We start from the raw sequence: 24,477 nt of genomic DNA on the forward strand, positions 1-24,477 counted from the left end.
TCACAGATACTTCCAAAACCAGTTTGCAGGTGCCGATGTTACAGAGCAGGTGACGCAACCAAGCTCAAGGAGGAGCTCGATGAAGATCTTGTCCTTTGTGTTGTCCCATTTCCAGTTGATCAGTAGTGGAGCCCAGTTGGGGTCGATCGGGGACTTTGTCGCATTTGGGGTTCTTCTTTTATTTTGGTTCCGTAGTCGGACCTTGTTTGTATCTGGATGATGTAATGCTTTATTCATGTAATTGTGTGAAGTCGCGATTGTAAGCCAACTATGTATCTCTTTCCCTTATGTATTACATGGGTTGTGTGAAGATTACCTCACTTGCGAAATTGCTTTCAATGTGGTTATGCCTCTAAGTCGTGCTTCGACACGTGGGAGATATAGCCGCATCGAGGGCGTTACACCCCCTTTCCTCTTTCTCCCTCCCCCCTTCCTTTTACAACAAGGCAAGAGGGGGAGTAGGACTCCTCCAGGCGCACCCCTTGGGCCGGCCGCACCTCCCCCTCTCCCTCCTTTATATACGGGGGCAAGGGGGCACCCTAGGACACACAAGTTGATCTTTGTGATCATTCCTTAGCTGTGTGCGGTGCCCCCTTCCACCATATTCCACCTCGGTCATATCGTAGCGGTGCTTAGGCGAAGTCCTGCATCGGTAGAACATCATCACCGTCATCACGCCGTCGTGCTGACGAAACTCTCCCTCAACACTTTGCTGGGTCGGAGCTCGAGGGACGTCACCGAGTTGAACATGTGCAGAACTCGGAGGTGCCGTACGTTCGGTACTTGGATCGGTCGGATCAGGAAGACGTACGACTACTTCCTCTACGTTGTGTCAACACTTCCGTTGCCGGTCTATGAGGGTACGTAGACAACACTCTCCCCTCTCGTTGCTATGCATCACCATGATCTTGCGTGTGCGTAGGAATTTTTTTGAAATTACTACGTTCCCCAACAGTGGCATCCGAGCCTAGGTTTTATGCGTTGATGTTGTGCACGAGTAGAACACAAGTGAGTTGTGGGCGATATAAGTGATACTGCTTACCAACATGTCATACTTTGGTTCAGCGGTATTGTTGGATGAAGCGGCCCGGACCGACATTACGCGTACTCTTATGCGAGACTGGTTCTACCGACGTGCTTTGCACACAGGTGGCTGGCGGGTGTCAGTTTCTCCAATTTTAGTTGAACCAAGTGTGGCTACGCCCGGTCCTTACGAAGGTTAAAACAGCACCAACTTGACAAACTATTGTTGTGGTTTTGATGCGTAGGTAAGAACGGTTCTTACTAAGCCCGTAGCAGCCATGTAAAACTTGCAACAACAAAGTAGAGGACGTCTAACTTGTTTTTGCAGGGCATGTTGTGATGTGATATGGTCAAGACATGATGCTAAATTTTATTGTATGAGATGATCATGTTTTGTAACCGAGTTATCGGCAACTGGCAGGAGCCATATGGTTGTCGCTTTATTGTATGAAATACAATCGCGCTGTAATGCTTTACTTTATCACTAAGCGGTAGCGATAGTCATGGAAGCATAAGATCAAGGTGTCGCGCCGGTGACGATGGTGATCATGACGGTACTTCGGAGATGGAGATCACAAGTACAAGATGATGATGGCCATATCATATCACTTATATTGATTGCATGTGATGTTTATCTTTTATGCATCTTATCTTGCTTTGATTGACGGTAGCATTATAAGATGATCCCTCACTAAGTTATCAAAGTATAAGTGTTCTCCCTAAGTATGCACCGTTACGAAAGTTCTTCGTGCTGAGACACCACGTGATGATCGGGTGTGATAGGCTCTACGTTCAAATACAACGGGTGCAAAACAGTTGCACACGCGGAATACTCAGATTAAACTTGATGAGCCTAGCATATAACAGATATGGCCTCGGAACACGGAGACCGAAAGGTCAAGCGTGAATCATATAGTAGATATGATCAACATAGTGATGTTCACCATTGAAACTACTCCATCTCACGTGATGATCGGACATGGTTTAGTTGATATGGATCACGTGATCACTTAGAAGATTAGAGGGATGTCTGTCTAAGTGGGAGTTCTTAAGTAATATGATTAATTGAACTTTAATTTATCATGAACTTAGTCCTGATAGTATTAGCATATCTATGTTGTAGATCAATAGCTCGTGATGTTGCTCCCAGTTTATTGTGTTCCTAGAGAAAAATTATGTTGAAAAATGTTAGTAGCAATGATGCAGATTGGATCCGTGATCTGTGGATTATCCTCATTGCTGCAAAGAAGAATTATGTCTTTGATGCACCGCTAGGTGATAGACCTATTGCAGGAGTAGATGCAGACGTTATGAATGTTTGGCTAGCTCAATATGATGACTACTTGATAGTTTAGTGCACCATGCTTAACGGCTTAGAATCGGGACTTCAAAGACATTTTGAATGTCATGGACCATATGAGATGTTCCAGGAGTTGAAGTTAATATTTCAAGCAAATACCCGAGTTGAGAGATATGAAGTCTCCAACAAGTTCTATAGCTAAAAAGATGGAGGAGAATAGCTCAAGCAGTGAGCATGTGCTCAGATTGTCTGGGTACTGCAATCGCTTGAATCAAGTGAGAATTAATCTTCCAGATAAGATAGTGATTGATAGAATTCTCTAGTCACCATCACCAAGTTAGTAGAACTTCGTGATGAACTATGATATGCAAGGGATAACGGAAACAATTCCCAAGCTCTTCGTAATGCTGAAATCAACGAAGGTAGAAATCAAGAATAATATCAAGTGTTGATGGTAGACAAGACAACTAGTTTCAAGAAAAGGGCAAAGGGAAGAAGGGAAACTTCAAGAAGAACGGCAAGCAAGTTGCTGCTCAAGTGAAGAAACCCAAGTCTGGTCCTAAGCCTGAGACTAAGTGCTTCTACTGCAAAGGGACTGGTCATTGGAAGCGGAACTGCCCCAAGTATTTGGCAGATAAGAAGGATGGCAAAGTGAATAAAGGTATATTTGATATACAGATTATTGCTGTGTATTTTACTAGTGTTCGTAGCAACCCCTCAGTATTTGATACTGGTTCAGTTGCTAAGAGTAGTAACTCGAAACGGGAGTTGCAGAATGAACATAGACTAGTTAAGGGTGAAGTGACGATGTGTGTTGGAAGTGGTTCCAAGATTGATATGATCATCATCGCACACTCCCTATACTTTCGGGATTAGTGTTGAACCTAAATAAGTGTTATTTGGTGTTTGCGTTGAGCATGAATATGATTTGATCATGTTTATTGCAATACAGTTATTCATTTAAGTAAGAGAATAAATTGTTGTTCTGTTTACATGAATAAAACCTTATATGGTTACACACCCAATGAAAATGGTTCGTTGGATCTCGATCATAGTGATACACATATTCATAATATTGAAACCAAAAGATGCAAAGTTAATAATGATAGTGCAACTTATTTGTGGCACTGCCGTTTAGGTCATATTGGTGTAAAGCGCATGAAGAAACTCCATGCTGATGGACTTTTGGAATCACTTGATTATGAATCACTTGATGCTTGCGAACCATGTCTCATGGGCAAGATGACTAAGACTCTGTTCTCCGGAACAATGGAGTGAGCAACTGACTTATTGGAAATAATACATACTGATGTATGCGGTTCGATGAGTGTTAAGGCTCACGGCAAGTATCGTTATTTTCTGACCTTCACAGATGATTTGAGCAGATATGAGTATATCTACTTAATGAAACACAAGTCTGAAACATTTAAAAAGTTCAAAGAATTTCAGAGTGAAGTGGAGAATCATCGTAACAAGAAAATAAAAGTTTCTACGATATGATCGCAGAGGTAAAATATTTGAGTTAAGAGTTTGGCCTTTAGTTAAAACAATGTGAAATAGTTTCACTACTCACGCCACCTGGAACACCACAGTGTAATGGTGTGTCCGACCGTCATAACCGTACTTTATTAGATATGGTGCGATCTATGATGTCTCTTACCGATCTACCACTATCGTTTTGGGGTTATGCATTAGAGACAACTGCATTCATGTTAAATAGGGCACCATCTAAATCCATTGAGACGACACCGTATGAACTATGGTTTGGCAAGAAACCTAAGCTGTCATTTCTTAAAGTTTGAGGTTGCAATGCTTATGTGAAAAAGTTTCAACCTGATAAGCTCAAACCCAAATCAGAGAAGTGCGTCTTCATAGGATACCCAAAAGAAAATGTTGGGTACACCTTCTATCACAAATCCGAAGGCAAGATATTCGTTGCTGAGAATGGATCCGTTCTAGAGAAGGAGTTTCTCTCGAAAGAAGTGAGTGTGAGAAAAGTAGAACTTGATGAGGTAACTGTACCTGCTCCCTTATTGGAAAGTAGTACATCACAGAAACCGGTTTCTGTGACACCTACACCAATTAGTGACGAAGCTAATGAAAATGATCTTGAAACTTCAGATCAAGTTACTACCGAACCTCGTAGATCAACCAGAGTAAGATCCGCACCAGGGTGGTATGGTAATCCTGTTCTGGAAGTCATGCTACTAGATCATGATGAACCTACGAACTATGAAGAAGCGATGGTGAGCCCAGATTCCGTAAAATGGCTAGAAGCCATGAAATCTGAGATGGGATCCATGTATGAGAACAAAATGTGGACTTTGGTTGACTTGCCGTTGATCGGCAAGCAATTGAGAATAAATGGATCTTCAAGAAGAAGACTGACACTAACGGTAATGTTACTGTCTACAAAGCTCGACTTGTTGCGAAAGGTTTTTGACAAGTTCAAGGGATTGACTACGATGAGACCTTCTCACCCGTAGCGATGCTTAAGTCTGTCCGAATCATGTTAGCAATTGCCGCATTTTATGATTATGAAATTTGGCAAATGGATGTCAAAACTGCATTCCTGAATGGATTTTTGGAAGAAGAGTTGTATAGGATGCAACCAGAAGGTTTTGTCGATCCAAAGGGAGCTAACAAAGTGTGCAAGCTCCAGTGATCCATTTATGGACTGGTGCAAGCCTCTCGGAGTTGGAATAAACGCTTTGATAGTGTGATCAAAGCATTTGGTTTTATACAGACTTTTGGAGAAGTCTGTATTTACAAGAAAGTGAGTGGGAGCTCTGTAGCATTTCTGATATTATATGTGGATGACATATTATTAATTGGAAATAATATAGAATTTCTGGATAGCATAAAGGGATACTTGAATAAGAGTTTTTCAATGAAAGATCTCGGTGAAGCTGCTTACATATTGGGCATTAAGATCTATAGAGATAGATCAAGACGCTTAATTGGACTTTCACAAAGCACATACCTTGACAAAGTTTTGAAGAAGTTCAAAATGGATCAAGCAAAGAAAGAGTTCTTTCCTGTGTTACAAGGTGTGAAGTTGAGTAAGACTCAATGTCCGACCACTGCAGAAGATAGAGAGAAAATGAAAGATGTTCCCTATACTTCAGCCATAGGCTCTATCATGTATGCAATGTTGTGTACCAGACCTGATGTGTGCCTTGCTATAAGTCTAGCAGGGAGGTACCAAAGTAATCCAAGAGTGGATCACTGGACAACGGTCAAGAACATCCCGAAGTACCTGAAAAGAACTAAGGATATGTTTCTCGTATATGGAGGTGACAAAGAGCTCATCATAAATGGTTACATTGATGCAAGCTTTGACACTGATCCGGACGATTCTAAATCGCAAACCGTATACGTGTTTACATTAAACGGTGGAGCTATCAGTTGGTGCAGTTCTGAACAAAGCGTCGTGGTGGGATCTACATGTGAAGCGGAGTACATAGCTGCTTCGGAAGCAGCAAATGAAGGAGTCTGGATGAAGGAGTTTATATCCGATCTAGGTGTCATACCTAGTGCATCGGGTCCAATGAAAATATTTTGTGACAATACTGGTGCAATTGCCTTGGCAAAGGAATCCATATTTCACAAGAGAACCAAGCAGATCAAGAGACGCTTCAATTCCATTCGGGATTTAGTCCAAGTGGGAGACATAGAAATTTGCAAGATACATACGGATCTGAATGTTGCAGACCCGCTGACTAAGCCTCTTCCACGAGCAAAACATGATCAGCAGCAAGGCTCCATGGGTGTTAGAATCATTACTGTGTAATCTAGATTATTGACTCCAGTGCAAGTGGAAGACTGAAGGAAATATGCCCTAGAGGCAATAATAAAGTTATTATTTATTTCCTTGTATCATGATAAATGTTTATTATTCATGCTAGAATTGTATTAACCAGAAACATAATACATGTGTGAATACATAGACAAACAGAGTGTCACTAGTATGCCTCTACTTGACTAGCTCGTTGATCAAAGATGGTTATGATTCCTAACCATAGACATGAGTTGTTATTTGGTTAATGGGATCACATCATTAGGAGAATGATATTATTGACTTGACCCATTCCATTAGCTTAGCACTTGATTGTTTAGTTTGTTGCTATTTCTTTCTTCATAACTTATATATGTTCCTATGACTATGAGATTATGCAACTACCGTTTACCGGAGGAACACTTTGTGTGCTACCAAACGTCACAACGTAACTGGGTGGTTATAAAGGTGCTCTACAGGTGTCTCCGAAGGTATTTGTTGGGTTGGCGTATTTCGAGATTAGGATTTGTCACTCCGATTGTCGGAGAGGTATCTCTGGGCCCTCTCAGTAATGCACATCACTCAAGCCTTGCAAGCATTGCAACTAATAAGTTAGTTGCAGGATGATGTATTACGGAACGAGTAAAGAGACTTGCCGGTAACGAGATTGAACTAGGTATTGAGATAGCGACGATCGAATCTCGGGCAAGTAACATACCGATGGCAAAGGGAACAACGCATATTGTTATGCGGTCTGACCGATAAAGATCTTCGTAGAATATGTAGGAGCCAATATGAGCATCCAGGTTCCGCTATTGGTTATTGACCGGAGACATGTCTCGGTCATGTCTACATAGTTCTCGAACCCGTAGGGTCCGCACGCTTAAAGTTCGATGACGATCGTAATTAGGGTTTTTGTGTTTTGATGTACCGAAGGTTATTCGGTGTCCCGGATGTGATCACAGACATGACGAGGAGTCTCGAAATGGTCGAGACATAGAGATTGATATATTGGAAGCCTATATTTGGATATCGGAAACGTTCCAGGTGAAATCGGAATTTTACCAGAGTACCGGGCGTTACCGGAACCCCCCCGGGGGTTATTGGGCCTACATGGGCCCTAAGGGAGAAGAGGAGGGCCGGCCAGGGCAGGCCGCGCGCCCCCTCCCCCTAGTCCGAATAGGACAAGGAAGGGGGGGGGCGCCCCCTTTCCTCTTTCTCCCTTCCCCCTTCCTTTTCCAACAAGGCAAGAGGGGGGAGTCCTACTCCCGGTGGGAGTAGGACTCCTCCAGGCGCACCTCTTGGGCCGGCCGCACCTCCCCCTCTCCCTCCTTTAAATACGGGGGCAAGGGGGCACCCCAGGACACACAAGTTGATCTTCGTGATCGTTCCTTAGCCGTGTGCGGTGCCCCCTTCCACCATATTCCACCTCGGTCATATCGTAGCGGTGCTTAGGCGAAGCCCTGCATTGGTAGAACATCATCACCGTCATCACGCCGTCGTGCTGACGAAACTCTCCCTCAACACTTTGCTGGATCGGAGCTCGAGGGACGTCACCGAGTTGAATGTGTGCAGAACTCGGAGGTGCCGTACGTTCGGTACTTGGATCGGTCGGATCGGGAAGACGTACGACTACTTCCTCTACGTTGTGTCAACACTTCCGTTGCCGGTCTACGAGGGTACGTAGACAACACTCTCCCCTCTCGTTGCTATGCATCACCATGATCTTGCGTGTGCGTAGGATTTTTTTTGAAATTACTACGTTCCCCAACACTCACCCCACAACCATTGATGTGCCTATATATTAATCGAGAGTAGACCGGGCCGTGAACTGAAATAACGGAGATTAAAATAAAAAAATCTTGTTAACTGCTGGTCATTATTTTTTGGAGAACAGAATTTAGTTTTGAAATTCAATTCCTACCCTAGGGGCTCGTATTAACCAAAATAACTTATAGGGCCTCTTTGGTTGTGGGAAGTTTATAACATACTGGAGGATTTGAATCCTAACGATTTTTTTTCATGAAATCCCTTTGGATTATGGGATGTGACTACTAAATTCCTACGAAATCCATTCATATGCCCCGATTCTATGTGAAACTCGACATTAAAGCTCATTTTATTTGTACTTTTAGAATTCCAATATACTTACATTTTCTCTCTATACTATCTCTCCTCGGTCCTCTAATATTCATGTGTTTATTTCTTATGCACCATCCATAGGCACTTGTCACAAAATTCCTATGTTTTGAAATCGGGTTCAAATTTATAGTGCATGGCATCTCAATGTACATTTTTCATATTCCTATGTTTTCAAATTCCTGCAATCCAAAGGAGTATCATTACTAATATTGTTATTATTATTTTTGTTTCTTGAGAAAAGTTCATATGTGATTGCACTACTATTCTTTTGCATCTATTGCTTGTGAAAAATAGATGAAAAAAAGGAATTGTTGGCAAACAAATTTCAAAATTTTATTGCCAATTGTGATGTTAGTCTACTGGCGTTATGTTAATTTAAGCCAAGAACCGTGTCAAACTTTTGGTTCTACGAAATTTGGTCCTTGATGTGTCATAAACCGACTGTTAAGCAACTTGGAAAGATCGACTTCCTTTAAAAATCGAAGAACCTACCCGACTGGTTCGGTCTAGTTTTAGCTTTGCCCTCTAACTTGCTTTACATAGTATATAATGTTATTAAAATAGTTGTTGGCCTAAAACCTTTTATTACTCATCGTCTCACTTAGTATTTGTGCCAATTTCCTGTTTCTAGATTTATGGCTTCAGTTTGTTTTTGTGTTCCTAGTTTAGTTTACCTTACCGTTATTCTCGTTATTATCTCATAGAAGGGCGATATTAGCGAGTGTGGCGTTGCAAAGGACAAGCTCCATGGAGCTCGTTTTGCAAAAAAAAAAGTTTAAAAGTTTCAAAAAATGCCAATTTTTTTCTAGAAATACATATGCATATTCTTCAAGTATGTATAAATTTTCATCCACCAATTTGATTATTTGCATGCTACACAACAAAACACAAGTATCTGACACAAATACAACAAAGAAAAAGCCTATTTCAATCCGTGTATTTGTCTTTTTTGTGTACATCACATATGAATATATATGTTCATGAAAATTTATACATGTATACTAAAAGTATATGTCTACATGAAAACATTTTCTCAGATTTTTCGACATATGGAAAAGGTATTTTGGCTGGAAAATATATATATAGCTCAATGGAGCTCGGACTCTGAGAGCACTTTTCGGATATTAGCATGCTATTTCCATGTGATGACTCACGTGAAAATGCTGCTATTCATGCTCAATCTTTGCTCCCGTGGTTTGAAACATCTATACTACGGCGAACCATGCGTTTGTGATCATCAAGATAATAGGGTGACCCTTCTTGCCGGCCTCATTACCCATCCCAACCAATCCGCCTTCATCCAAGACCGATATATCTTGGATGGGGTGCTAATTCTTTACGAAGTCCTACACGAGGTCCGATCCAAACACCTCAAGGCGGTCTTCCTGAAGATTGATTTCCATAAAGCCTACGACACTGTGAGTTGGCCCTTCTTCGAGAAGTCCTGCTCCGGAAAGGCTTCGACGAACGTTGGATTACCAAAGTGATGCAGATAGTCTCTTGCGGTCGCACCGCCGTGAACATCAATGGGGAGATTGGCCCGTACTTCCCCACCCTGTGTGGGGTCAGACAAGGCGACCCATTCTCCCCATTCTTGTTCAATATGGTGGTGGACGCGCTTGCTGCCATCCTGGATAAGGCGAAGGCCGCGGGCCATATTCAGGGGATCACCCCCAATTTGGCCGGTGGCGTCGGGATCTCCCTGCTCCAGTACGCTGACGACACCATCATCATGGTAGAAGGCTCGGACGCGGACATCACGAACCTGAAGTTTCTCCTCCTCTGTTTTCAACAAATGTCTGGCCTGAAGATCAACTTCGACAAGAGCGATGTGATGGTCTTAGGCTACCCCCCGACTCAGGCCCTTGACATTGCGAACCGCCTTAACTGCCGCCTGGGCGCTTTCCCCACGACCTACTTGGGCACGCCCATTAGTGACTCTCGGCTCACAGTCGCGGACTTGCGTCTGTTTGTGGCCAAGTTGCAGACTCGCATTGAGCCTTGGCAGGGTAAATGGTTGTCGAAGGCGGCTTGGACGATTCTCATCAACTCCTCCCTCTCCAGCCTCCTCTTGTTCCTCATGAGCTTCTATAGCCTTCACGAGACCCTTCACCATGAGATCGCCAAAATCCAATCTCGATTCTATTGGGCTGGCGATAATAATAAGTAGAAGTACCATATGGTTAGCTGGCCGGACATCTGCAAGCCCCGTGATCAAGGAGGCCTCGGTATCATGTGCTCTAAGCGCATGAATATTGCCCTCCTTTCCCGCTGGCTTTGGCGCATTTCGCAAGGGCATGGAGGCCTATGCTTGGACATCATCCGGAATAAGTACCTACATGGGCAACTGCTGGTCTTCTGTCAAAGGTCCGGTGGTTCCCAGTTTTGGCAGTCGGTCATCCAACTGCTTCCCGTCCTCCGCAATAGGAACGTCCATCTCAGTTGGATCGGGGGCGGCTACTTTGTTCTGGTTCGACTATTGGGCGGGTGACTCCCCCTTCGCGGGCCGCTTCCCCGACCTCTTCTCCATCGCTGTCGCCCCCACGATCTCTGTAGAAGGGCCCTTATTGACTTGGGGCGCCTCGCCTTCCGGAGGCCATTTGGTCTTCCGGAGGCCGCCGCCTGGCAGGAGCTGCTTGACTGCATTGCCCTCCACGAGCCGGTTGTGGATTCTGGCACACGGATGAGGTTCGGTGGCGTCTCGAGCCTTCGGGCCAATTCTCCACCAAGTCCCTCTATCTGGCCATCGCTCCCTCGTCCGCTCCGCTCCCCCTTTCGGCGGTGTGGTCCATCCGCTTGCCACTGAAAATCCGGATATTCATGTGGCAATGGATCCGTGGACGACTCCCGTCTGGGGTGGAGGTTCGCAAGCGCAATGGTCCTGGATCTGGCCTCTGCCCGCTTTGTGGTACCCCCGAAGATTCCAATCACATCTTCTTCTCCTGTGTGTCCGTCCAATTCATGTGGAGCTGCTTTAGAGAGGTGGTGGGAGGTGGTTGGTGCCACACCAACTTCCCCGACCTCTTTGCTGAACTCCAGGACTCCCCCTGCCCTCTCGCCACATTAGGTGGCTCAAGATTGGGGCACTCGCGTGGACCCTCTGGACGATCCGCAATAAGCTTGTGATTCGACATGTTCCTCTTTGGTGGGCTACTGATGCTCTATTCAAATTGTCTGATTTCTTGGAGCTCTGGCGGCCGCTTAGCCGCCCCTTAGGATCGGGACGCCATCTCCACCTTCATCGCCGACCTCCACTCGATGGCCGTCCGCCTATCGCCGCCGCTTCCTCCGCCACCCCCAGAGCCTGATTAGACGCCGTCGTGTCTGTCGTCGCCGGCTGCGGCCGCCTTTGTTTTGTTGTTTTGGGGCTTGTTGAGCTGTGCCCTCAGCAGAACCTTTGTACTTCGTGTTGTGTGAACTGGGTGTGTGTGTTCTAAACTAGTCTTTGTATGCGTGCTCTTGGCGGTTTGCTTTATTTATGAAGCGGGGCGAAAGCCTTTTTCGGTAATCATCAAGATAACTTTCTTGGTCCGTTGGAAGAAGCACAGGGCACAAAGCTAATTTTGGACGTAGACAATGGTACAAAGAAGATCAATAGGAGTAACCTTTATTAGTATCATAGGTACTAGAAAGGTCAGAATGACCTATTTTATTCTCCATGGCATACTTATTGCGTATTCCAGTTGCTCCAATTGCACAATCGGAGTGGAAACAAATACGTACTACTAAAATACCACAAGAAGAGATTATTTTTTCCCCAACAGAGCCTTAAAGGTAACTGGAAATGTAAACTGGGGTGGACCATAGTAGAACGCAGCGGCTGTCAGCTTGGCGGCCCTATCCGTCATGAACTCCGGATCCCAGAACCAGTAACCGTCTGGGTTGTAGCAGTACGTCCAGTCTGGGTAGCCCCGCTGGCTGCACGAGTCCTTGGTATTCACTAGCCCTGCATGCCATACAACAAAACAATTATACTCCCTTCGTCACGGTTTAGAAGACGCGCTTGAAAATTCTCTGCGACCTAGGTGGTTATCTATTGGTTGTGGGATGGACTAAAAAATAGCATTCACACTATGCATGAATATAGAAATAGTATATCGAAGTACTAATTAGCTACTAGAAATAAATGCAATGCGCCTTAAACCTTGTCTATTGTGGAAACGCACGCAAATTTAACTGTGCCTTCTAAACTGTGACGGAGGAAGTACAATGAAACAAACCACAATTAAATGAGCATTGGACACACATGTGCTTTATGGTAAATAGAGCATCGGTGCTTGGTTAATTTTCAACAAAAAAGAGTTTTTTTTTATGTGCTATGTACCATAATTTGCTGGGTGGGCGAAGACGGCCGTGGTGAAGCCATAGAAGTCGCCGATAGAGTAGGAGAGCCCCGGTTTCTTGGACGAGAGGCTGGCCATGAGGGGCTTGAGGGCAGAGTCAAACGCGGTGGCGTTTTCGTTCAAGCTCTTGTCGCAGACATAGTTGTAGTTGTAGGGCTGCGGCTTGCAGCCGATGAGTCCAACATTGACCATGGCCATCTTCCTGGCGCCCATGTCATAGAGGGACGATATGGCTCCCCCGTAAAGGGTGATGAGCTCCTGGAGCTCGGTCTGTGACCTTGGATATCCAGACTCAACGTTCCATCTTGGATCAAGGTCCTGGCCACCGGTGCCAAGGAGGAAGAAGGACTTGAAGAGGAGCTCGCGCACTTTGGCGTCGCCACCCAGCTTGGCCTCCATCTGGGACCGCGTCGCCTTGAAGTGCTCAAGCTGCTTCGGCAACGAGATGGACCGTTCTCCATTCTGCATGTATCTCTCATTTCAAATGTTGGTAATTTCCCACAAGTGCAAATTTAGTGCAATGGGTTTACTTACAGTGGAGATTTTGATACCGGAACCCGCTGAGGCGTAGTTGGCGCCCCACATGTTGAGCCCACCGTTCAACGACATGTAAGCTGGAGGGCTCTGTTGGAAGCCGATGGATGTTGCTGGACACCATAAAACCAACCAGCCAATCAATGATCCATGAGTAGGCGTATGATGTGTTAATGCAGAGGCCGGGGATATCCTCTTTTTTCTGAAAAAAAAGGATGTATCATGGGTTTGGCGTGCACATACCGACGGTGTCAGCCAAGTTGGCTCCGTTGCTGAACCTGCCGCTGCTAGATTGGGAGACTTGAGGGGGGTACCCCTCCTCCGTTTCGGTCTTGGGCAAATATGCATTGTTGCCGACGTCCAACACCCCGTCTCCAAACACGAACATGGCCGGTGGAGGCACCGGCTTCGCCGGCTTTACCTCGTCATCTATTCTCACCAGAACATGCATTATACTCCGTATATCATACTATTTCAGAGCAAAAGCAAACCCAACACCCAACCAACAAATTCAAAATTAAAGATTACGTGTACTCTCGAAAAATTAAAGAGTACGTACGGCAGAATGTCTTGCAGTCGGGGCAAAGGACGATGCATTGCTGGGGGCAGCGGCCGGGGCAGGTGCTCGTGCACCCCGGCCGCTTCCCATCGGTGTCCTTGCAGGTGACGTTCCTGGGAGGGACGACCTCCCCCTCCCCCTCGTAGCCGCCCGGGGAGCCCGGAGATGGGTATGAGCCCGGGGACGGATACGAGTCCGGGGAGCTTGGGGACGGCCGGTATTGCATCGACGCCGACGCAGGGGACGGATACATCGCCAGCAAGCAGAAGAGGCCCACCCTGAGCACACTGACGCGCGCCGCCATTGCTGCTGCCAACTGATCCAAGCTAATCGATGGAAAGACAACGTAAGCTGCTGCTGCTGGCCGTTGAGATTGACGGCCTCAAGGATATCTATATATACTATGGTTAGCCAGCAAGCTGGGTGAATGGCGAGCGTTGACCCAGATTGCCGGAGTAGCAATGTGAGTAGTCGATCTGTCTTACGAACGACGACAAGTATGGAGCAAGATTTAATCAAGATACTCTTCGAATACAAGTATAGAACAGATCAAGTCGGCAACTCATAAGATTCTCCGGTGCAGTCGAGGCCAGTGCCTCGGGGTGAGGATATATATATACTAGCAAGATGCCTGTGCTACGCTACGGAGGGAGTCACAAAAGATCGGGTGGACAATGTTTACTCAATAAGTGGAGCCTACTGAACAATAAAAGATGCACCAAGATATCAATCAAAGTGATGCCATATTGTACTAACCACCCCGTCACCAAAGTCCCCTGGCGGCGTACGTCTAGGTTTTTAGTTTTCCTCCGGTGGCGACACCGTGAGGCCGATCGGGACTCTACCACCAAGCCCAATCCTTCCCGTCGTGGTTCTCGGGCTGACTAAGGGGATAGCCTCGCTATCTACCCGGCCTTGGTTCCTGCTTCGGGTTGTTAGGACGTGGCGGCGGAAGCACGAAGCTTGTTAGGGTTTGGCCATGGCGGCAAGTGGATCGCAATCATCAGCGGGGAGTGCGACGCCGGGAGGAAAACCGATCGGAGTCAAGGAGATGATCGGGAAACTGAATCTGCAGGAGAGAGAGGAGGATGATCTGGATTTCGACGAGGAGTTTGCGGATGAGATTGAGGAGGCGGAGTTCATGGCGCTGGCAACGGTGCATACAGATAAGCCCTTCAGTAGGAGTTCTTTCTATGAGACGATGAGACTTGCATGGAGCTTAGCACAGGGAGTTAACTTTAAACCTCTGGGCGAAAACCTATTCTCCTTAACAGCTAATTGCATGGGAGATTGGAAGAGGGTCACAGAGGAGGGGCCTTGGTTGTTTCGTGACCATGGTGTGCTCATTGAGAAGTACGACGGATATTCTCGATATGATGAGTGGTGTTGGATAAACTTGCAGTATGGATACAGATCATGGATCTTCCTCCACTCTACAGGAGGGAAAACGTTGTGTGATCACTGGCAAAGAAAGTAGGGATTGTGGAGAAGGTAATGTTAAACCCTAGATGGGGCGAGGGAAGGATTGTGAGGATAAAAGTGAAGCTTGACATCCATGAGCCTCTGATGCGTTATGTCTCTATCACAAAAGATAAGAAGAAGGTTTACTACTCAGTCCTCTATGAGAAGATGCCGGTATTCTGCTATGCGTGCGGTCATATGGGCCACACCTATCTTGAGCATGGTAATGGGAAGCATGATCCGAGGACTATGGAGTGGGGCGAGTTCATACTTGCACCACGACCAGGAGAGAGAAGGCAAACATGCCAAGGGTCGCAGGGATGGAAGAAGGACAGGGGATCTATGGGTGGTAGGGGGAGAACCAATGTCTCGGATGATGATGATCTGCACGACACCGGTACCAGCCCTATAAAACCTATTAGCGGGGGGAGGGGTGCTGAGGTCAAACCTCCTGGCAGGAAAAGGCTTGCTTTCGATGACAAGAGCACAGATCCGGCTGCAGCAAAGGAGGGGCTTTCAGCACAGCAGCCCCCGGTTGATATGTTAACTGCTATGGTAGTTCACTCGCAGGCGGGGTTGATCACAGGGAAAGTAGATGAGGAGGAGGGGGACACGTCCTCGCACGATTCGAAGAGGTCGAAGAAGGAGAACTCGGCTGTGATGGATACCAGCCACAACTTATCGGCAAGCTCCGAGAAGGGGCTCGACCGGTCACAATGAAACTCCTCGTGTGGAACTGCCGCGGGATGCGTAAACCTGCGGCAGTTCGAGCGCTCTTGAGGGTCCAAGAGCGAATAAAACCGGATGTGTTGTTCCTGTCTGAAACACATCTAGATAAGGCTAAGGCAGGAAAACTGAAGAGGAGATTAGGGTTCGATGGGATGGAAGTTTCGGAAAGCGATGGTAGAAGTGGAGGTCTGATCATGTTTTGGCACACCAACCTGGGAGTCTCTTCCTGGGAAACTCATGCAAATTCCATTGATATTCGAATAAAGGAGACAACACCGGAGGGCTGGCGGTTCACAGGGTTCTACGGTGAACCAAGCAGCGACCGGAAACACATGTCCTGGGAGTACATGCGTGCTCTTCGCACAATGGCAGATCTGCCATGGCTAGTAGCAGGTGACTTCAATGAAATACTACATGCTCATGAGAAAGAAGGAGGGGCTGCACGCCCCCAACGCTGTATGCAGGCCTTTAGCAGTGCATTAAGTGATTGCGGGCTTGATGATCTTGGTTACTCTGGGGATATTTTCACTTGGCGAAGAGGACGCATAAGAGAACGCTTGGACAGGGCTGTCTCAAGTGGTACATGGGCAGACTTGTTTCCATCTTATGGTGTGTCCAACGAGCTTTTTAACAAGTCGGATCACCGACCAATTTTGATTGACACTGAGTTCCAGCAAGGCCTGCAACCAAGGGGTCCGACAGGGCCAAGAAAATTCGAAGCAAGATGGCTTGCCGAGGAGGACGTTGAGGTTATTGTTCAAACTGCTTGGGACCGAGCCAAAGCGAGTGGAGCTGGGCCATACTCGCAGGTTACAGATGACATACATGCTGCGTTGCATACATGGGATAAAGAAACACTCAAGGGTCCCATGACTAGGTTGAGGAAACTACAGAAAGAGCTAAATGATGTTCTGACGGGACCGTTAACGGATGATGCAGTTGCGCGACAGCATGAGTTACACTTGCAGATTGAAAACCTACTCGAGCAGGAGGAGATATATTGGATGCAGAGAGGCCACGCTGATTGGCTATGCCGTGGTGATCAAAACACGGATTTCTTCCATAGAGCTGCTACTGGAAGACGTAAGAAAAACTTTATTAAGAAGCTGAAGGGAGAGTCAGGAGATTGGATCGAGGAGGAGGACCTCCTAATTAAAGAGTCATGTGGCAAGTTATTTTGAGGGACTTTTTTCTTCGGAAGTACATGACCCAGACCAAGCTGTATTGGACAAGGTCAAGGCAAGAGTCTCGCCAGAGATGAATGTTGAGTTGATGAAACCCTACACTAGAGAGGAAGTGAAAAGGGCTATGAATAATATAAGGGACTTGAAGGCACCGGGACCTGATGGTCTTCATGCGGTTTTTTATAAGAGATTCTGGCATATCATTGGTGAGGACTTAATCGATGAGGTGTTGATGGCAGTGAACAATAGAAAGATACCAGAGGGATGGAATAATACCACAATCGTTCTTATTCCAAAGGTGGAAAATCCGGAAGTCATTACACAATTCCGTCCAATTAGTCTGTGTAATGTGGTCTATAAGGTGATCTCAAAACTGCTTTCTAATAGACTCAAATATATGCTACCAGAGATTATTTCACTAAATCAAAGTGCCTTTGTCCCCGGGCGCTTGATTACTGACAACTTCTTAGTTGCTTTTGAGTCTTACCATGCTATTAAGAGGAAGAGGACGGGGAAGTTTGGAACATGTGCGGTGAAGCTAGACATGCACAAGGCCTATGATAGGGTCGAGTGGGTGTTCCTTGAGAGGATTATGCTGAAGATGGGCTTTGCATCAGACTGGGTTGCACTCATCATGGAGTGCGTTCGGTCAGTGAAGTACCAAGTCCGACTCAATAACTCTCTGACAGAATTTTTCGTTCCTTCTAGAGGCCTTCGACAAGGAGACCCGTTATCGTCTTACTTATTTTTACTCTGTGCGGAAGGCCTCTCAAGTTTGCTCATTCATGAGGAGGAGGTTGGGAACTTAATGGGGGTGCGAGTCTGTAAAGACGCCCCGGCAGTCTCGCATCTCTTTTTCGCAGATGACCCCCTTATTCTGATGCGTGCAGATGCCACTAATGCTACAAGCCTTCGCCGGGCTCTTGACGATTACTGTACTGCCTCTGGCCAACTTGTGAGCGAGGCAAAATCGAGTATTTTCTTCAGCCCCTGTACCCCTGCGGAGGTCCGAGCAGAGGTGTGCTCTATTCTGAATATAATGGTGGAGGCCATATCAGATAAGTACTTGGGACTGCCACCAATCGTTGGTTTGGACCGAACTGATTGTTTTCAACATATTGTGGATCGGATTTTGGCCAGGATGAGAGGCTGGAAGGAGAGGATGCTTTCTTTTGGGGGGAAAGAAGTGTTGTTGAAGGCTGTTATTCAAGCCATCCCATCGTATGCCATGCTTGTGTTCAAAGTCCCAAAACAGATTTGCAACGCAATAACTTCTGCTATGTCTCAGTTTTGGTGGGGAGATGAGGATGTGAAGAAGCACATGCACTGGTTTGCATGGTGGAAGATGTGTGTACCTAAGAGCATGGGTGGAATGGGTTTCAGAGATGTGCATTGTTTTAACCTGGCCCTCCTAGCGAAACAATGCTGGCGACTGCTCGCAGAACCAGAATCACTATGTGCGAGAGTCTTGAGAGCAAAATATTTCCCAGATGGTGATCTACTTAACTGCACTCTTAAAAAAGGTAGTTCTTTCACTTGGCAGAGTCTATGGAGTGGTATTCAGACTTTCAAGAAGGGTCACATTTGGAGAGTTTTAGATGGTACGCAAATAAATATTTGGGATGATCCTTGGGTCCCTAGCAGCCCAAGCAGGAAAGTGATGACCCGAAGAGGTAATATTGTTCTCACAAAAGTTTCTGAACTTATTGATATGGAGAATAGATGTTGGGATGTGAAGAACTGATCCGACAGGTGTTATGGCCTATTGATGCCAATAGGATCTTTAATATTCCTCTTGCTATAGGAATGATGGAGGATTTTGTTTCATGGCACTACAACAAAACGGGGTTTTTCTCGGTTAAGACGGCATACCACATGGAGTGGGATCACCAACATGGACGAAAGTTGAGACAAACAAATACCATATTGTCTTCAAGTACTAGTCCAGTTTGGCGCACTCTTTGGAAACTTCAAATACCGGCAAAGATCAAGGTGCATGTTTGGAGAGCTTTGTATGGTGCAATCCCTTGTCGGGGAGTCCTGGCCAATCGACATATGATAACAATCTCCGACTGCCCGATATGTGCCACGGATTGTGAGAGTATTCGTCATTCTTTCTTTAGATGCAACAGAGTGCAAGAGATTTGGGCAAAATTGGGCTTGCTTCCCACCGTAAGTGAGCTGTGCGAAACTGAGATGGAGGGATCTTTGGTCCTTGGTGACCTGTTGTTAATGCCAAGCGTTGATGTTCCGTCGCTCCCGGGTGTGCCCATGAAGGAGCTGGTGGCTGTGGCGGTTTGGTATATATGGTGGGAACGACGAAGATTCACCCATGGTGAGCCCATCCAAGAACCTGGAAGATCGGCCCAAGCCATTGTTACTTTGACCAAAAATTTCTTGAGGGCAAGGAAGCATGGTGCGGGCAGGATACGAAGACATGGATGGACGAGACCAACAGAGGGATTTGTTAGCCTCAATATCGACGCCTCTTTTGATGCTGACAGTGGCACCGACGGGACCGGGGCCATCATACGGGACTCTACAGGTTCTTTCGTTGCAGCATCCACGAGCAACATCCCGTTTGTCCAAGACGCAGCGACAGCCGAGGCACGGGGCCTCAAGGATGGGCTGGTTCTGGCAAACACCATCGGCTGCAACAAGGTGGAGATCAGGGCGGATTGTATGGAGGTCATCCAGATAATGCAAGACGGAGGCAATTCCTTAGGACCAGCTGCAGCCATCTATGAGGAGTGTACTTTCTTGTGTCATAATTTTATCTCTGTTAGTTTCTGTCATTGCCCTAGGGAAGCTAATATGGCGGCTGATCTTTTGGCTACTAAGTCGGAGCCCTCGCGAACTATTGTGTGGCAGAACGAGGCTCCAGACTTTCTGCTCGATGTAATAACAAATGATGTAGCCCTATTTTCACATGAAATATAAACCGCCATGATGGCATTTCCCTCAAAAAGTGATGCCATATTGTTGCTAAGTACATATCGAGCAAAATCAAACATATGGAAACCGACCGATGAACCCTGTCGTCCAAGCCAAATATTTTCTTCTCAATTTTCACCTTGCAGAAGACTTGTTGTTCTCCCTACCTAGCTTTACATTGCTCTCGACAGAGAACATGCGGAACATGAAAAATATGTCCACACACATTTGGCAATTGCGACGACGCCAACCAGCTTTTATTTAACACATGCTTCTGTAGTATATTTATTAGACGAAGGAAAAAAAATAGACATCACTTGCATACATTTTGTATGGAGCAATGAAACAAAATGCTAGTGAAAGATGCTCCTGAATCATATGTATATAGAAGGGGTGAGTGCGCATATACGTACGTACAAAACTATTAGTACTGGATTAATTGTAACTTTCTTACATCTGGATGTAGCTTGAAAGATTGGATGTGGAGCTACCAAGCAAAGAAAGGCGCTGATGACAAAGAGACTTGCTGTAGGCAGCCTCCGATTTTTTTTCAATCAGAGAGAGTAATAAAGACAGCTACTAAAAACAATTCAAACACACGTATGAATATTTTTACAAAAATAGTAATCATGAATGCTAAAGCAAGTGTCTAAGTTGTCTTTCTGAAAGTCCTCTCCACTGGGAGCAAACATGCTTCTCCACATATGCACAATCTGAAGTCCATACAAGCAACGGACATAGAGAACCATAACATATAACTAACGCAGAAGTAACACTTTTCTCATAAAGGAAGGAATGCAGAATTAACAAAACAAACGCTGCAACCACAACATTTTTCAGTGACAATTTACTCGCTGCATCTATCAAGGATGAAAATGATACAATAGGCATATGGTACAACTACAGTCCGGCACACAGAGGTAAATGCTAATTATTTTCTCTCTAGGGCATAAGCCAACAATAATGAACTACAATAGTGCTGCTGTACTTGGGTGCTTGCGATGAAATTACATCTATTGGCAGCAAGGACACAAATAAATAGAACTTGCCGGAGTGCATTACTTGTATTAGTAATTTAAACAGAGATCATCCACCTAAATACTGAAAGTAAAGTGGCATCTCTGAACTATTGGAAACGCTAGTTTACAGAATTTTGAAGCTCACCTTGCAGATAAAAAGAATAACCTGACGATATAATTACTCATGCATGAGCTTTTACATGGTCAAGCATGTCAAGCATACAAGCTTCCTCTAAAGGTATTTATAAATTTGTACTTTGATTATCCGGAACTTTAATTATGTGCATGAAACTTATCTCCGTGCAACAATGAGCTGCTCGTATGTGTTGGAGCACAGAACAACAACAACCAACAATTATAGAAGAGAACCTAATGATCTATTTACTACTGTGATCCAAATTCTGAGCATAGGCTAGAAAAAATATAGAAGTATAAGCAGAGATCCATGCTGTGTTCGACATATAGCTATAGACGAGTATCCGCTCATTGCATTCACTGAAGTAAGCAAGGAGGCGGAAAACATTGTCGTGCCAGAACCTAGCCATCACCTCCATTTCTCTTGCGAAATCACTATTGCATTTCCTTGTCAGCAGACTGCCTAAGCCTCTTCAACCATCGTTCTCCCTGTCTCCCATCAGCTAATTGGCCGTAGTGATTACAAGTTATTAAGCTACTTGATTAGTCTATATCTCTAAAAAGAGCTGATTAAACTATTGCAGACCCGAAGTTGATCAAATAAGCAATATTGGGGATGAAATATATGTGCGTACACACCAGCACTGACATTGGGCACGGTGCACCAATGGAGGCCAGTGCAGCTCCACGTCCTTGGCAACGACAGCCCGGACATCCTGCAGGGTGGCCGGGAGCGCAGGCCAGGACGACGCGGCCATCTTTCTTGGTGCGATAATTTGGGATATCACTGAGGAAGAAACCTATTAGATTTAAGAAAAAAAGTGTATATGACCCTATAAGTATTACATTTTGGCCACATAGCCCCCTGAGGCCCTGACCTCTAAAACCGGGATCTTAATCCCCTCTACTTTCTAATACCAAACAAATCAACCCTGATGCTCTGGTAGGTGGTTTTGCTCACGTGGTGGCAAGGTGAGATGGGAAAGCACCAATGTGATAGCCATTCCGTCGTACACTTTATGTGCCCCCATTAGCGTGCTCCCAGCGTACATGTCAACCGCATATGCTCCAAGACCTGCCACAGGATGAACCTGGTGAGCACCGACGCACGACTAACTCTACAGACTACAACCCATACACATGCCTCCACAAAGCCTACCTCAATGGAAGCCATTGGAGGACACAAGGAGCCGACGGGCAGCACACGTTCGAAACCGGCGGCACGAGCGTCTACCTCACTTTCAACCCACTGTCGCCTCGGGGCAAATAGCTCCCATGCGACGTTGTTGGTGTGAATTGTCTATCATGTGACGTTGTTGGCTGTAATAACTTTCATGCGACATCTGCGTTGGGAAAAATAGCTCCCATGCGACACTGCTGCCTAATCCAAAGACACATGTTTAAAACTCGAATCAGGTGAGCGGGACCCACAGCATGGGACCCACTAACTTATCCAACTCAGCATTGGTCAGGTGAGCAGGACCCACTGCGTGGGACCCACTAACTTATCCAGGTCAGCATTGGTACAAGAGGACACCGAGCCGTGGCCCGAGCCGTGCAGCACCCGAGCCCATCCTCCCCCCCCTCCCCCCCCTCCCCAACCGTTGTTGTTCTTCTTCTCCGGCGACGACGCGCAGCAACGCCGTTCCGGGCCGCGGCCTAGCAATGTCGAGCTCCGCTTCAGCCTCCCGCCGCTCATGGCCGCGCTATGGCGCAGTGCCCATGACAAGGTGCCCTGCATGCCCATGTATCGCACCCCTGAAGCGGCTAGTCACAACGACCGACAAGAATGGCAACCTTGGGCGGGAATTCGTGAAATGCGAGAGCAAACCAGAGCAGGGAAATGTGAGATTTTACTTCTCAATATGCCAATTTTGGTTTTTGTCTCCCAATTTCATATTTGCCCAATTTTTCCCCATTTTTCATCGGATTTGGGATTTAGGGTTCATCTTTCCAATTTCAGAAATTGAAGCAATGCACCCATTTTGAGTGGCTAGATGAGTACATAGAGCGGATTCAACTGGAGGGTGCATCAGGGGAGCTCGATTTACCGTTGGAGGCGGAGAAGTTGGGCAAGTTTGGATCGGGCGCGTCTGGATCTGGGGCCCCTGGATCTGCCCATTCCATTGGGGCTACTGTGGGGGATGCAGTAGTGACGGCAGAGCTGAAGAAGCTGAACAAGCAGATGAAGAAACTCATCGAATTGCAGAAGCAGGGCAATTTGATGGGGCTGATGGCCGGACTTTTTTATGTTTGTGTAATTGCTCTCGCATTTGTTTATGTGATGATAATTAGTCATAAGTGAATAGATTGGGCGTCATTTGTAATCGTAATGATATGTATATTTGAATAAAAAGTGTTGGCTGTACGAATTCAGCATGTCCTCTCCACTCTGTTTCGGCCCCGTATTTTTAGTTCTTCAGTTCGTCATCAGTTTCAGTTTCAGTGATAGAGGGAGAAAAGGAAAAAAAAAGATTCGTCCACAGCCCGTTGCCCAAAAAGGCCAGGCCCATATCGAAGTTAGGCAGGGCCGAATAGAACATATCTAGGCCCATTGATAAAAGAAGTGTAGCCAGTGCAAAAAAAGTGCACACGGTCATTGACATCGATATATCTTTTCGGCTTTAGGTTATTTCACAAATTTTAAGTTTCCTGCAGTCACCTTTTTTGAGATAACTCATCTGATAATTATTTGAGCTATTTTTATGCGTAAGCTATCGTGTCCGATGGTAGGGTCCCGTGTTGTTTCGGCTAAAACAAAATGTTGGTTCTAGTTAGCAGTCCAACTTGCAGTCTTTGTGAACCAAAAAAGTTGCAATTGTTTGGTTCTAGTTTATTTCAACCAAGCACCATTTTTTAATATTTTTTCTGACTTGTGCTATGGTGTTTTTAAAGTTTTTACTCGTGTGTTTCAACCGAAAAAGGTTGTGCCCCTCTCAAAAAAAGAAGACATCTAGTGTGCCCCTAGTAGCATCTCCTTACAACATAGAGGGGCATCCCCTTACAACATATAGTGCATAAAACATAAAAGGAAGATAATTAACTAGACACGTGCTAACAACAACTTATATGATTGGATCATGTTTTAGTGCATTTTTTAGTACACATGGCCACATAAATAAAATGCAATGGAGAAACTTTAGGACCGAAAAAACATATAGATAGATAGAGGGGCATCGGGTACCCTAGTAGCATAGATAGATAGAACATATAGAGGGGCATCCCCCTACTACATATAGTTTATAAAACATGAAAGTAAAATAATTAAAACTAGATATATAGAAGACACGGGCACACACGCCCAAACCAACACAAACACAAACTAGATAGATAGAA

The 24,477-nt window shown here is 45.7% G+C and overlaps 3 protein-coding genes across 3 annotated transcripts; 2 read left to right on the top strand and 1 right to left on the bottom strand.

Moving 5' to 3' along the window:
- Window positions 1–11,857: 11,857 nt before the first annotated feature.
- Window positions 11,858–14,023, bottom strand: LOC125524471 (GDSL esterase/lipase At1g29660-like). Its single transcript, XM_048689523.2, has 5 exons — window positions 13,680–14,023; window positions 13,364–13,549; window positions 13,121–13,233; window positions 12,568–13,048; window positions 11,858–12,189 (listed from the first exon to the last, which is right to left on the bottom strand). The coding sequence occupies exons 1-5, from the start codon at window positions 13,981–13,983 to the stop codon at window positions 11,990–11,992; spliced, it is 1,284 nt and encodes a 427-aa protein (XP_048545480.1). The 5' UTR covers window positions 13,984–14,023; the 3' UTR covers window positions 11,858–11,989.
- A 1,833-nt stretch (window positions 14,024–15,856) lies between these two features.
- Window positions 15,857–20,498, top strand: LOC147957565 (uncharacterized). The gene is made up of 5 exons (XM_087531770.1): window positions 15,857–17,036; window positions 17,461–17,701; window positions 19,186–19,353; window positions 19,558–19,741; window positions 20,454–20,498. Exons 1-5 carry the CDS (start codon window positions 15,857–15,859, stop codon window positions 20,496–20,498), a joined length of 1,818 nt encoding a protein of 605 aa, XP_087387896.1.
- A 2,301-nt stretch (window positions 20,499–22,799) lies between these two features.
- Window positions 22,800–23,451, top strand: LOC147957566 (uncharacterized). Its single transcript, XM_087537678.1, has 2 exons — window positions 22,800–22,986; window positions 23,105–23,451. Exons 1-2 carry the CDS (start codon window positions 22,807–22,809, stop codon window positions 23,444–23,446), a joined length of 522 nt encoding a protein of 173 aa, XP_087393804.1. The 5' UTR covers window positions 22,800–22,806; the 3' UTR covers window positions 23,447–23,451.
- Window positions 23,452–24,477: the final 1,026 nt, after the last annotated feature.

The sequence above is a fragment of the Triticum urartu genome, chromosome 7A (genome assembly GCF_056163025.1).
Source record: "Triticum urartu cultivar PI428250 chromosome 7A, HENAU_Tu73, whole genome shotgun sequence".
NCBI lineage: Eukaryota > Viridiplantae > Streptophyta > Magnoliopsida > Poales > Poaceae > Triticum > Triticum urartu.